The sequence below is a fragment of the Macrosteles quadrilineatus genome, unplaced genomic scaffold (genome assembly GCF_028750875.1).
Source record: "Macrosteles quadrilineatus isolate MER2022 unplaced genomic scaffold, UCM_ALF_1.0 Scaffold_3__2_contigs__length_128488019, whole genome shotgun sequence".
NCBI lineage: Eukaryota > Metazoa > Arthropoda > Insecta > Hemiptera > Cicadellidae > Macrosteles > Macrosteles quadrilineatus.
The window spans coordinates 462,064-476,951 of record NW_026542596.1 but is presented as its reverse complement, the minus strand read 5'-3'; the positions used below and the strand labels follow the sequence as shown (position 1 = coordinate 476,951).

General features: G+C 33.5%; 1 protein-coding gene across 3 annotated transcripts in view; it reads left to right on the top strand.

Moving 5' to 3' along the window:
- LOC128988433 (zinc finger C2HC domain-containing protein 1A-like) overlaps positions 1-14,888 on the top strand; it is a 78,257-nt gene that overhangs the window by 57,693 nt on the left and 5,676 nt on the right. For 2 of the 3 annotated variants that reach the window (XM_054409707.1, XM_054409705.1), the window contains 2 exons: positions 6,731-6,793; positions 7,854-8,729. In XM_054409707.1, coding sequence (XP_054265682.1) covers positions 6,731-6,793; positions 7,854-8,729 — 939 coding nt within the window. The remainder of the gene's footprint in view (positions 1-6,730; positions 6,794-7,853; positions 8,730-14,888) is intronic. The other variant, XM_054409706.1, reaches the window with a different exon arrangement.

The window sequence follows — 14,888 nt, the reverse complement described above, 5'->3', positions numbered from 1 at the left end:
GTTTAAATAAAAAATTAAGTAAAAATAACATTAAATTTATTAATTACGTTATTTTTTATGACCCCACTTTGATACATAAACCTACATCTATGCAATTTTGAAATGCATAAAAAAACTTGGCCATTTAATATTCTTTCAAATGATATGCTATTCATTATTATTATTGATATAAACCAGTGAGAAATTACTAATAAACTACAATAAAACACGGTCTACAGATTTTGTTTTTGCAGAGTTTTTACTGTTAATAATAATTACTGTATTACTCAATGTTGTATTATATTGAAACATATTATATTGAAACAAGTTGTACATTATTTTATCTTTTAAATATTTATTAAAATTAACTAAATTCATAAAATGTATAAACTAAAGATATTTTGCATTTTTAAAGATGTAGTTTGTTTGATTCTTAAATGCTGTATAATTAGTTTTTCCTTATACTTGCTTTAAGTCAGCTGTTATTGATTTGTCATCTATAGCTAGATAACTCAGCTGTTTGAACATACATTGTTGAGTAATATGTTGTTTTCATTTTGTGTTTCAAGTCAATTACTGTAAGAGTTTTTCAACATTCATTACAATATGGAACCTTTTACCAATCAAGAGTATGCTGATATACACTTTGTATATGATTACTGTTCCGGTAATGCGGCGGAAAGCCGTCGTAAGTATAGTAGACGTTTTCCTAACAGACGATTACCCACGACAATTATTATTAGTGTTGCAAGCACTTTTATTTGTGTTCATCGATGTTTGACCGAAAATGGAAGCTTTCCTAGCAAAAAGCGCACAGTTGGCAATGTGGTGCAGGATGTTCGCTTAGAAGAAGCTGTGTTGGACTGTATAGAAAGAAATCCGAGGAGTAGTACAAGAAATGTTGCTAGTGAATTTGGTGTTAGTCAAAGTTTTGTGTCAAAACTTTTTCGCAAAGAAGGACTGCATCCATACCATTTCAAAAGTTTCACAAACTCTAGAGCCAAGAGACCTCCCTCAGAGACTGCAGTTTTGTCGATGGATCCAGCAGAATGACCATGGTGATTTTTTAAAAAGAATTTTGTGGACCGATGAGTCCTCTTTCATGAAAGTTGGTGTGTTTAACTACCACAATGAACATTTTTATGAAATTGAAAACCCACATCTTCCTTGAGAATCACGCAGTCAGGCCCGGTTTAAAATAAACATGTGGATCAGTTTGATTGGTAAGCAATCCACCTAAGCACTCGCTTATTTATGGAAATATTTTAGTAAATATGTAATCAGACAAGTTGAAATTCGCTTCGTCTGCAGGTTTGCTACGGCGGGGGTATTTTATATTATCAGCCAGTTTGGTTGGTTGTGTTAGGTGATGACAGTTTAATTTTATAATTAAAAATTGTAAAATTAGTCTTATAATAAAAATAATATAATTAATTTTTCTTAAGTCGACGTGAGGGGCTCTCGCGGCTCGCACAATGCCTGACTCCTTCGCAGAAGAGGTTTACATCGGCTTCTGACCAGGCGCCTTAGACACGCTAGTCTCGGCGCGCAGTGTCACATTTGATGTTGACCCTACTCGGACAGTTGACATTTCGATATTTTTTAAAATAATTTAATAAACTCGGACAAATGAAAACTCGGACAGTTGATTTATTTAATTATTATTAGTTATTTATTAAAACTCAGACAAGTGAAAACTCGGACAACTGATTTTTCAAATATTTTGTAATTTTTAACAAACTCTGACAGTTGAAAACTCGGACAAATGATGTGATCCCGTTATATTAAGTTAATCTAACACATGTTAAGCAGTTAGCATTTATTTAAAGTAGCCTCCAAATTCATACAAAACATCTATTCATTGTAATTTTCATACTGTTTCCATGAAAACATATCAATAACATTATTTTCATAACTTAGACGCTTTAAAAAATCCAAAGCAAGAGCCGGAGTTGATACAGCAACGGTTATAGAATCATTTTTTTCTATAATCATTGACATAGTTTTAGTTAGAATAAATAATCCATGATAAAAGGTTACATTAAAATAAACCTACCTCATAGTTTTGGAAAATATTATATTCAATTTCTTTGTATCAGCTGTCTGAAATTGTGAAATATGCAGTTAAGCAGTTCTTCTTGTTTACATTTAAATGTCAAAGCAAATGTAAACAAAATTGTTAGTGTTCTCATCGCAGCCATGGAGACCAATCAATATTAACTTTTAAAATGTTCACCTTAGAACTTTTAAAGCCAAAGGGGCAAAGCCTACGGTCTTACTTACTTACTTACTTGAAATACTTGGTCAGTATCGAAATGTGAATAGTCCTATAATGGTCCTTGGTATGGTAGCTATATTTTTGTAAAATTTAAGCCCAGTTGGTTCAGTAGTTTTTGCACCTATTAGTAACACACATACAGACATACACTATTAGATTTTTATATAATAGTATAGAAGATATTAAAAATCTATTAGGATTAACATCCATGTTATGCTATGTTTTGTAATACAATAATAAACTAGTGTTTTTATTTTTGAATACATTGAATATTGTTTAAGGTGTTAGTTACATGGTACATTTAACCTAACATTTTATTCAAAATGGTTAACGAGTCTTAATCACAACGGTTTACAGTTTATCGAAACGTGCTTCTCTCTCACACCAAATCTACACATACGCACTTCACACCTCATGGACGAATCGTAGCACTTAAGTACACTCAAGTTAACAGAATAGATACTAGTCCAGTGAATAGAGGCATGTTAACTTACAAACGGTCCGGTAAGTCTAAATTTTTTATATGTTGTCTAAGATGGTAAGTAGGTGTTTAAAATGAAAAATGCACAATTCTCCCCCCTCCGCGCCCGCTGCCATTTTGAAAGATCGAAAAAATCTGTACTTTCTAGAGATTTTTGCCTATATATCCGTTTTGATGCGTTTTAGCGAAAGATATGTAATGTCAGTGCTGTAGACAATTAAATTTCCTATAATATAAGTATAAAAATTTGGTTCTAAGACATGGATACGAAAATATTTAAATTTTTTAACAATAAAACGTAAATTTTTTTATTTTGCCAAATCTCTATTAGTCCAAGCAAACTAAAAAAACTGACACAGGGAACGTTAAAAACAATTGTAAGAAAACGTTTTATGGTTTATTTTGTAGTGTTGGGTCTGCAGAGTGACATACTAAAAGTTGCCAAAAATCAGTCTACAGGAAACCTCCTAAAATCACGATTAAAAATGGCGGCTTTTCCCAACATTGGACAAATTTGAAAAAAATATACCACATGCATATTTTATTCAAAATTTTTTGAGATATTGACTTGGGATGACCCCCAAAGTTTATTTGGTGGTTAGTACTTCATTTACATAGGGAACTCATTTTTGGCCGCAATCTTGGATCCGCCATATTGGATATAAAGAAAAACACAACAAAAGAATGTACAAGGATTCTAAAAACTACAATAAACTCTATTTTAACATTATTTTTAGTGCAGCTGTTGCCATATCATTTAAGCAAATACATGTTTTCATAAACAAAATTTGACTTAGCCGTTCCATGTTTTTCAAAAGAAACTCTTAAATTTAAGAATGAAAACGCAAAGAAACAGTAAATTTTTATACATCATTTTAAAGATTATAAATTAAAGAAGTTAGTAATACTTGACACTCTCTATAGTCAAGTTTAACGTATAAAAGCTTATGTAAAGGTTATTGCATTTTTCTAAAAAATCCCAAATTTAAACTTCCATTGCAGAATAAATGCTTATACAGATGTTTCATCTCAGTAACTCTGTACTATTACTATTGGAAATTTATGAGGATTCTGAAAATGACTTTACATTCTAAATTAAAACCATTTTTAATGCACTTATGGCCATTTTATGTAAGAAAATACAAATATTTTGAGAAAAGCTTATTTTGTCTGTTTTTCCCTACCTATGAGGCTATGGAAATCTAAATTAGTGCCATTTTATCACTAAAACTAAGTAGTTTACAAATTTTTAACACTAACTTCATTCCACCCTGTATATTTTGAATTTTTCAGCCAGCCACCAGCGATAATTCAAGTTGTAACAAAAAACAGGTTGTGACATTGAAAAGGTATTAGTTTCACAGAACCTTGTATGCTACCTTTTATCATAGATAAAACATACTCCCTAAAAAAAAATATGTTACCAAAATTAACAAAGGATTCATCATGGTAAGTACAAGTGACACAGCTAGAATGACCAAAGTAGATAACTGAAGTACTAAGATTGCTTTCATAGCAGTGAAAGCCAGTTGAGCAGAGCGATCACATTTCATGGTTTTTAATAGTATAATACAAAATACAACTATTTCACCAATTTAACTTATCAGTTTCGCTCAGAACTATCAACATCTATAACAAGTTTCATAAGTAAAGATGTGGACATTACATATCCTTTGTATCAAGATTTTTCCTGTGTTTGCTTGCTAATGTCATCTGGTGAACCCACAGTTCTGGTTGAACCCGACCTTGAACCTAAACCAATAGACATTTTCTCAATCTTAGCCAGATTTTGCAATTCAGGCAGAAATAATCCTGCATGGATCCATACGATTAGCAGATGTAACTTTTTAAAGACTTGCTTGCTTGGAGAGAATTGCACAAATAGTTATCACCATACCTTATGAGGTTTGTTTTCTTAAATTTTGTAGATTTAAGATAGTTATGAAAAGCATTGTTTTCAAAGCAAGTGTTCTACATAAAACTTTCTCCAAACATTGCCAGAAGTAGTTGTTCGTGCGTTTCCGGCGTTAATGCTCGTCTTCCTTTCCTACAAATATCAGGCAGTTTTTGAAAATGTATTCTGAAGTCTTCCTTCATATGACACTCTTATGCGAATTATGTATTTTCTTGTAAAACGAAAACGCAAAAAATCCTTAATCCTTCTTGGGCAATAATATACCCCAAGTCGTTGCCAACACAACAATCAATACAACTAGTGTGTTGCCAACGCGATAATATCATCAAAAATATTTCAATGCAAATAATAAGAAAGCATGTTTATAATAGCCTATTTAGATAAAAAATATTGATTTGAGAATACCTAGTTATTTAAACTGCAGAATCATGTAGTTGTTTTAATTCCCAATAACATAAGATAAATTTTATTTGTTATACTTAACCTTATTTAGCTACGTAAATCAAATCTGTAAAATACTGTATCTATTCTATCAGTGGTCGTTTCCAAATTGCGACTTTAATATAAACTTAAGACTTTCTCCGTATTATTTGATCAGTGGTCATCATCTGAATTTGTTTCCTTTGTACTGTGTTTAGGTCATGGCTTGATTTTAACATATGCTATGATTCTTTGTTTTTTTTACATTTACATCGTTATTTTTTTACCATCATGGCAACACATAAGGTGATCAAATGTTCATACAAAACACCGTCTACTATCGGTTCAATATGGAAATACTAAGTATCAATATTATTTCGGACCAAATGGGTTCGATTCAATTGTTTATGGTTGAATGAATATAATGAACACCATTACCGCAACGATAGAAAGTGCTGTCATTGGTGTTTGTGGTGTAGTGGATAGAGAACTCGGCTCACGTCCAAGAGGTAACCAGATCGAATCCCACCGGTGACACTAACTTTTAGTCAAAGATTTTGCTTAGAATGTGATTGCTTCTTAACTGTACATCTTTTGTTAGAATTTGAGGCATTTATAATTTTACTTTATGGACAGAACTATTATTTTTTCTATTAGTAAACCTTCATTCGTTTTTTTTATCATCAGCAAGTTTGATAAGTTTGGCTAGGTTATGACAGTTTAATTTTATAATAGAATGCTCTAATTTTGTCCGTATCACAATAGCTTCTGACAGATATGTGACAAACAACAACTACAACTACAATTGAATTGATAGTATAGATGATGTCCAGATTCGATAGAGTAACAAACGATAGTTGCAAAATCGGACAGCATTTTTTGTTGTAGTTGTTAGCCTCCGGATTGCCAAATAATATTATAAAAGGTTTAAATACCTGCTATTAAGCAATCCAATTTTGTTGTTGACACAACTAGTTTCGGTGTCTGTGTGACACCATCATCAGGCTGCACAAGGACAGTTTTCTTTCTTCATACGAAGAGCGTCATATTTACACGAAAATAATAAATAAACATTTAAACACGACACAAACACGAATACGAGACATTTATGGTAACTGATCAGTTAAGAAAACAGACGACGCTAACCCGACGGAGTTTGAGTCCAGACTGCGGGTGGTCAATGCAGTGGTGTACGTCCGTTATCTTAAGATAACGTAAATATGACGCTCTTCGTATGAAGAAAGAAAACTGTCCTTGTGCAGCCTGATGATGGTGTCACACAGACACCGAAACTAGTTGTGTCAACAACAAAATTGGATTGCTTAATAGCAGGTATTTAAACCTTTTATAATAGCATTTTTTGGACGAAGAAGTGCTCTCCAATCCATAAGGTCAATCAATGTAAAAATTTTAAAACTTTGAGTTACTTTTTAATTATATAGGCATAATCAAACATTTTAATTGGTTTCGTCTAAACCTTCCAAACATTTAACAAAACAACCTTGGTAAGTTCGGCTAAAATATTTTCAGCCATTATTGAGTTAATGTGTTAGAAAGATTGCATTGAAGTTGATCCCAATGTCGCTCCGCTCAATAAATGTTCTAAAATCTAGAACTAATCTCTATACTATATGTGTTTTATTGTTGCTGTTTACAGAATGAGATTTCCAAATGCTGTCAAAAAAGTAGTTACACAGATAACTAAGAAACGTGTGGGCCCGTGAGTTCAATTTTGACTCACTTACCAAAAATTAATCTTGTTTCACTAAGTAGTTGTGCACCATGAAATCTGTTCAGCACGTATACTTATCTTATAATTTTCATCTTTCATTCTATTAATATGAAAAATTAGCCTTGAAAGCTCTACAATCCCATGTCATCAATCATATGGTTCATGCATGGTAGATTTTAATAATTGGGCATTTTTTGTATACACAAATTTCAACTACAAGGATCTAAATTTGCATGAACTTGATAAAATACCTGATTTATTGTTAAAAAACAAAAAAAAATTAAATAATTTTGTAATTTAAAAGTTTGTTTGTATACAAAACTATTTTAAACAGCAATGTGTCTCCTATTCCATACTTTTAATGCTTATGATATTTTATTAAAGCGTTAAAGATTATTAAATTCAAATTTGTTCTTCCACAGACTTGAATTAGCAGCACTGTAGGCACAACTTAAAAGCAGTTTTGGTTTGAAATAAAAATGTAAATAAATCAAAATGTCTTCAATGAAGTTCAATGCATGATAGTAGTTGTCCATCAATTACCATGATACTCTCATTGAATATAAAAAAACAATAAAGATATAAACTCAACTTATGTTTTATTATATGTTTCTTCCTGCTAACAGCTACTTCCCTTTTCACAAAGTATGGTTGGCTTCTGTTTGGTTGTAACTGTTTGTTAGAAATCCCTTTACCTTTCCAGTGGAAAATCTTTGTTTTTGCCTTTTCTCTTTGTGTTAATTTAATGCAAATTTTCAGATCTTCCTAAATCTTGCTAGAAGTAATTTTTACATTCATTTTGATAAATTAATTGTCATTCTAAGAATCCAGCACTGTTTTTCCGTTTCAATCAATGGCACTACTCTTTGATATTTTATAATCAAGGTTTTATATTATGATTTCCTGTCTCTTAACTAGTTTCAGTAATTTTCAAATGTCACATCCAAGTAATATCAATTTGCCATTTTCTTACAATTTTTAATAATAGGCTAAGATAATAATTCATCAAAAGTTTTCTGATACATGTTTTTTGTGTCTTGCGTTGTAGTGGATCAAACGACTACGACCCGTACAAGTCAGCCGAGCAGCAAATGCTGGAACTCATGGAGCCACATCCTCAGCCACAGCCGCAGAAACTAACCCCCATTTCCAAATCACCCTCTCTAGTTTCCTCGCCTACCTCAGCTTTTAGCAAATTTACCTCTAGTCTAACCCCCGAGCCGCTCTTCATTTCAGAAAACGACAACGATACCATGTCAAAAGTGGAAACCAAATCCCATGCTTCAAGTGAAAAATCAACCCCTCCCCTCACCATTACTTCTCCGCTGGACAATTTTTCTAAAGACTCCAACCAAAACACTATCAACCTGAGTACTTTGAGTCTATGCTCAACCATCAGCATAGAGTCGGTCGATAGTAACAAAAATAGTTACAAAATGGGACACAGTAACAGCGCCAGAGTACCTGAGAAGAAGACTCCGTTGCCTCTGAGGAGGACAGTTTCTGCCGTGGAGTCTCGCAAACCAAGCGAACCCCGTAGGAGTAGGGATCCCCTCAAGGGTCTACTAAAAATGGAAGATTTGCTGTACGGGTCAAAAACCGTCATTGAGGGGGAAAGATATTTCGGTTCACCAATTATTTCACGACAGACTGAGAAAAATGATAACTTCCACAGTTCTTCTGGTTCTTTACACAAAGCGGTGTCCGACACCGAGACTCTAAACGCAGAGCAGGAGCTACTTAAGTCTATGTCAGAGTTTGAGAAGATTTTCTCTTCCTCTTCATCCTCTTCCCCCTCTCCTTCCTCTCCTCCTCTTAAACTTTTTCCTTCCTTGGTTTCTAGTTTCCCGGCGGACCTGATGGACGTACAAGATAGGGACTTCTCAATGAGTCACACTGGTGGACCAGACTCCGCTTATAGCAGGTATGTTAGGATGTAGAGTAATTAAATGTTCTCTTGGAATTTATTTAAATTTGGTCATTCAGCTTATTGCCAAAATGACAGATGGTCAACCTTAGGCTATAAATCTTGATAAGGGCTTTAAAATAATTTAAATTACTATCAGGAGGAAATAATTTTTTATTCTATGATTAGGTATTTTAACAGGGTGTATACCAACCGGGAAAACTGGGAAAAAACCTTAAATTTGAAAACTGGGGTTTTTAGCCATTCTAGGAAAATCAAGCTCAAGCCGAGCTTTTACGATCGTGTTCGTAAAATGTGTCACAGGATTATGCCACCAGAAGCCTAGCCATAATGTTTCTGCGAAAAATTTTGAGATATTAAGGATTTTGTCGCTATCGCGGAAGACGATGTTTTTGTGACATTAAATGATAATGAAAATGATCACGAGATTAAGAATTACAGGGTTCCCACGGATCTAAGAAAGTCTGGGAAGGATGTATAAGGACAGAGAAAGGTTTTAAAAAAGACTGAGAGTCAGGGGAAGTTTTCAAGATAGTTTTAAGTCAGGGAAATCTACTAAACATTTACTACACTAAATTTTAAATTAACTCTACTAAATGATCACGTTAGTTTTTTGGATACTAAGTTATGTTGAAATGAGATAGTTGCTGAAAATATTTCTTAAGTTCTGAAATATCTGTGGTGTATGTAATTTTTATTGCCAATCTTTGTTCCAATTAGAGCTTTAAGTATTTAGAATTTGATTTCTTTTTGGTACTGTATTAATAGTTACCCCACTGCAGCAAACCTGCAGACAGCAAATTCCCAATTTTCCTGGCTGGATTTCTTTAGTTCGCCATATTTATTTCCTATTCAAATAACATTAACTTTAATAAGTAATTAGGTCTGCTACTACAGTTAATGTAAAAGGAGTGTTTTTTATTGAAATCTTGATAGCTTAGTATGAAATAATCAAATTTGCCAAAACAAAAAATAAAAAAGTAAATCGGTCCCGGGTCTAGGTTTTACTATGAGACCTGCGGTAAAAACTTATTCCCTAAATAGGAAATTCTCTAAAAGGAGGTGTAAGGGAGGCTATGGCGGGGGAGCGAGCTGGTTTAGTGGTTAGAGCACAGGACTTCGGTCCAAGAGGTCCCGGGTTCAAATCCTGCCAAATCACCAAAGGATTTTATCGGAGTGATTATGCCCCAACCCCTAGGTCTAGCCTGAAGTATTGTGAAAACAATCCCGGTCTCACGCCTAGCATCCTGAGACAAAAAAAAAGAGCGGCTATGGGGATGGTAGAGGCAGTAATAAATAAAAAAAATACCTCAACCTGGGCCGCAGCTAACCTGCAGACTAAGCGAATTTCCATCTGCCTGATTGGATTTACATTAAATGTCTCCTTAAAAATATCACATTGAAATTATTATGTGATATTTTATTTATTATCTATATATTAATTTGAAACTGTTTTTCTTTGTGACAGCTAATTTGAGAGAACGGCTGGGCGTAGAAACTCGGAAGAGGTGTCTAAAGAAAGGGCTTGGTCTTTAGATGAGCCATCAAAAGAGAAATGTGGTAAATTCCCTTGGGGCTCTGTCCCAGTGGCCTTTAAATTCCCATCCCATGTTATTCTTATGGGGGAAAAACGGGTTTTTGTCACAGCTAATTTCAGAGAACGGCTAGGCGTAGAAACTTGGTAAGGGTCTCTAAAGAAAGGTCTTGGTCTGTAGATGAGCCATCAAAAGAGAAACGAGGTAAATTCCCTTGGGGCTCTGCCCCAGAGGCCTCTAGAGTCCCCTCAGCAGATTTGTTTAGGATGACCATAATCTATATATTAATAGGCAAGCATGTTTCTTTAAAACCTTTTTTCTCAGCTCGTGTGCATCGTAGGGAAAATCTACGCATACCGTTAGAAAGCTATTTTCCTGTAGGTGTGCAGAATCCCTTTATAAATTAAAATAGGCTCAAAGATAAGCACAAAAAATGAGTTTAAAAATTTGAAAAAATTAACATGGATCATATGGGTTGCTATGCTGGTGAAGAAATAACAACGAAATATAAACAGAAAATCAAAATACCCCCGCCGCAGCAAACCTGCCGTCTAAGCGAATTTCCATTTGGCTGAATTGATTTTCAATCGATCTATTTAAATAACATTAGGTTTAACGAGTACCTAGGTTTGCTGCTACAAGGAAACTAATAAAGTGTGTGTTTTAAGTAAAATAATTATTGCTTAGTAGAAAATGAATATATTTGCCAAGTTTGATCAAAAGATATCCATAATCAAGCAAACTACAACATGTTACAATATTCTCCATAAGAATAACATGGGAATTTTAAATTTACAATTTTTTTAGTTTTCTCCGTAACCAATAACCGTACAAAAACACTTTGACATACTGAATTGTTTGTTTTTTTAAGCTCTTTAAGAAGGATTAGAGAAAAATTGGGAAATTTTGTGTTTTGAGGGTCAAAAGTGAGAAAAACCAATTTTTACCCCATAAAACCCTGTTCCCATGGTCCGATCATGCTGGATCGCGAACTCATTCAAGTTTATCCCGCATTACACCTTCAAACCAAATTTCATCAAAATCGGATAAAAATTACTCAAGTTATCGTGTTCACGGACACATATATATATAAATCTATATATATACCTATATATATATATATATATATACATATATAAAAATTTGAACGAATGGTGTTTTTGGCCTCTGGGGACATCAAAATGAAAAAGTAAATCGGTCCCGGGCCTAAGTCTTACCATGAGACCTACGGTAATAGCTACTTCCCTATAGGGAAATTCGCTAACAAATGGAAGAAACTCCAATCACATGTTTTATTTACAGTGTGAGGATAAAATAGAGAAATCTGTACATTACATATTTTTGGTCGAGTTTCGACCACTGGACGACCTCTAGTATGTATAATTTTACAATACTTTTTAATGAAACAGCTGTTAATATTTAAATTGTGATTTACTTAATTTGTCAAAATGAAGTATTTGCAAAGGTTTTTTCTGATTTTAAAATTGATTTTCTTCTGCATCGTGTCATGTTTAGCAATATAATGTTGTAATGTTATAATGTGTAATCCAAATCAGTGGAAAATCCTAATATCACAGTAACTCTTAAAATTATTTCTTATCGAGTTAACTTATGTCTATTGTATGGGTCGGTTTCTGCCTTCTTTACCACTTCTTGGAGATTGTACGTAGGCGTGTTGCACGTAGATGACATTCTTTGGCGTATTGCATCTGTAGACGATACTTGGGTTGGTGTAATTATTACAATGGAAAAAAGCGAGAAATCTTGGACAATTTGATATAGGCCTATTAAAAATAAAACTGAATTAGAAGAAATAGAAATAATGTTTTTTTTCTTCATTTATAATCGTTATTATAGAGAACCTAATGCGGCTATGAGTGGGAAACATTTGTAGAAAACTCTAAAAAACAAGATCAGCTTTTGAAAAAAGATAAGATATTTACAAACAATTATGTCTAACTGTTGTGTACATCGTGAGTATTTCCATAATCTTTGAGTTGATTTTTATAAAGTCATCTGAAATTATGACCGTTATTCGTTTTAAAATAACGCCTGTAATTCTTCGCAATTGCTCGAATTCGAACATGTACACTAGTTATTTATTATTCCCTATTTAATTAGCACTAGTTTAACGAGTACTTAGGTTTGCTCCAACAGCATTAATTTAAAACCTTGTTTAACCAAATAAAACTATCAAATCATAATAAACAATAACTCGTCCACTAGCTATATAACCAAACAGTGAGACACAAATAATGAGAAACTAACCCTAAAATAATAGAAACAAATTGTAAACAAAACACGACATCTAAAGAAAACCGGACAGCGGTTCGCGGGCACCATCAGATCCCGGGCCCCCCCGCATTGCGGGCCCTTCTGTTACGCCACTGTACATGGACAAAAAACTATTTAATAAACTGTCTCAAGAATTAAAGAACAAAATACAGTCCAAGCATTTCAAAAGCAGCCTTGCTAATTTTCTTTTAAGAAAACCCTATTACAGTATAGATGAGTTCTTAAATGATCAGGTTGTGTAAGAATAAATTTGTTTTGAAAACTAAATTTTTTAACTGATACATTTTGTTTATACTACTTTTATTTTTATAGTTACCGGTATTTTTAGTCTTTCATAACTCCTTAATCTTAAAGTATTTGTATTTTGACTATGTCACTTGTTTTATAGCATTGCTATATTATGAAAACATTATGTGACAATAAAGATTCATTTATTTACTAGCTGTGTGCCCGTTCTACGTTCGGGAATCTTGTAGTAAGTTGAAACCTTCTTATATTCAGAACAGGAGTTGGTTTGCATATTTAATGTGCATTTTTTCAGATATGCTAGTAAAACTATTACTGTATAGGAATACATATAAACCTTCGCAAATACAATATCTGACAGTTTCAAGCCAAAACTAATGCTTCACAATGAAATGTCACCCTATCGTGTTAGTCCTTATTTTATATCTAATGATAAAAGAAATTGCTTCATAGATCTATGAGGCATAGCTCTAAGGTAGGCCTGCAATTAATTGATCGTGATAAAAATTTGAAATCTTTGAAAACGATTTTTAGTTGTAAAATGGGTTACAATAAGGCAAAAGCTAGTCAGGTTTGCCCCATTTTACAACTAAAAATCGTAATATTTCAGCTATTTCTTATTCGATCTTTTTGAACTTGGTATCGTTTGATAGGGAATTAAAAACGCTAAATAAAAGTGTTCTTGACATTTTTTCATAAAATCAGCCGTTTTTAAGTAATTTAGGTTTAAAAATTAAAATGGCCGCTATTTTGAAATTTTAAGTTGAATCTAGATGAATTGTTTTTCTAACATTGGTCTTTTCTACCTCAATCTACATCACAAGTAGTAGGCTACCTATAAAGATCGGTTGAAAAAATTCAAAACTAAAAATGTTTATGTAAAAAATACAAAATGGTGGATATCTGGTTAACGAAGCGATTTTAGAAAAAATGTTATTGATTTTCTCTTTATTTTGACCCATAGAACCATTTCCTGGAGTTTGGATGTTTAATTACAGGACACCCTGTATATTATATATAAATATATACATATATAAAAACTTTAACGAATGGTGTTTTTGGCCTCTGGGGATATCAAAATGAAAAAGTAAATCGGTCCTGAGCCTAGGTCTTACCGTGTCACCTACGGTAATAGCTACTTCCCTATAGGGAAATTCACTAAAAACTGCTTAACGCTAAGGCGTTTTTGCTTGATGCATTGAGGGTTAAATATTGCCACATTTAGTTAAATTTTAAGCCAATTTCTCTTCAGTAGATGTTCCCTCTTCATTCCTAATTTAATTAACAATCATTTCCATACAGAAGAACAAATTGATTGTTCTTCTGTATGGAAATGATTGAAGGAGGTTGAAAATATCTACAATCAAGTTCAATAACAAACTCGTGATAATATTTAACATATTATCAGCTAATGTGCTGTTGACTAGAATTGTTGCGAGTTGCGAATATTATGCGCTCTCTGGTAGCGACTTAGTCATTCGGATCACGGAACGTAGCAACAATGGGACCATCCTCGGAAGGAAACGGAGCGAATGCCGTTCTATTCTTTACCGAAGGGGTTATAAACTGTCAAAACCATCAGATAGGCTCGAGTGCCGTTGGTCTCCCCAGAGCGTAAGAGTTTTTCAGGGGAGGGGTATTAGTTGAAGGGGGTGTAGTGGGCACGATGTAACGGAGACCGGGTACAGTTTTTTAAATGGGCTACCCAAATATCGATTCTATTAGTAAACCTTCATTCATTTTTTTTCATAATCAGCAAGTTTGGTTAGGTTAGGTAAAGGTTAGATTGTAGCAGTTTCATTTTATCTCTAAAACAAATTTTGCTCATCCTCTCTGGTCGATCTTTCCACCCCCATACGATACCTGGCCAGCACTCGCCCCGCCAAGCCTCAGGCTATAAAATGACCCTCATCAAAGTGTTTAGGCAAACAGCACTCGGCCCTGCACTTATCCACAGATATTAGAACAGAAACTGTATGGATGAAAAACATAAAAGAATGACGTCACTGAATGGAATCTATTATCAATAATCTCTACATTCGTTTTGGAAGTCTTTTGACAGTTGCATTGAAATAATACA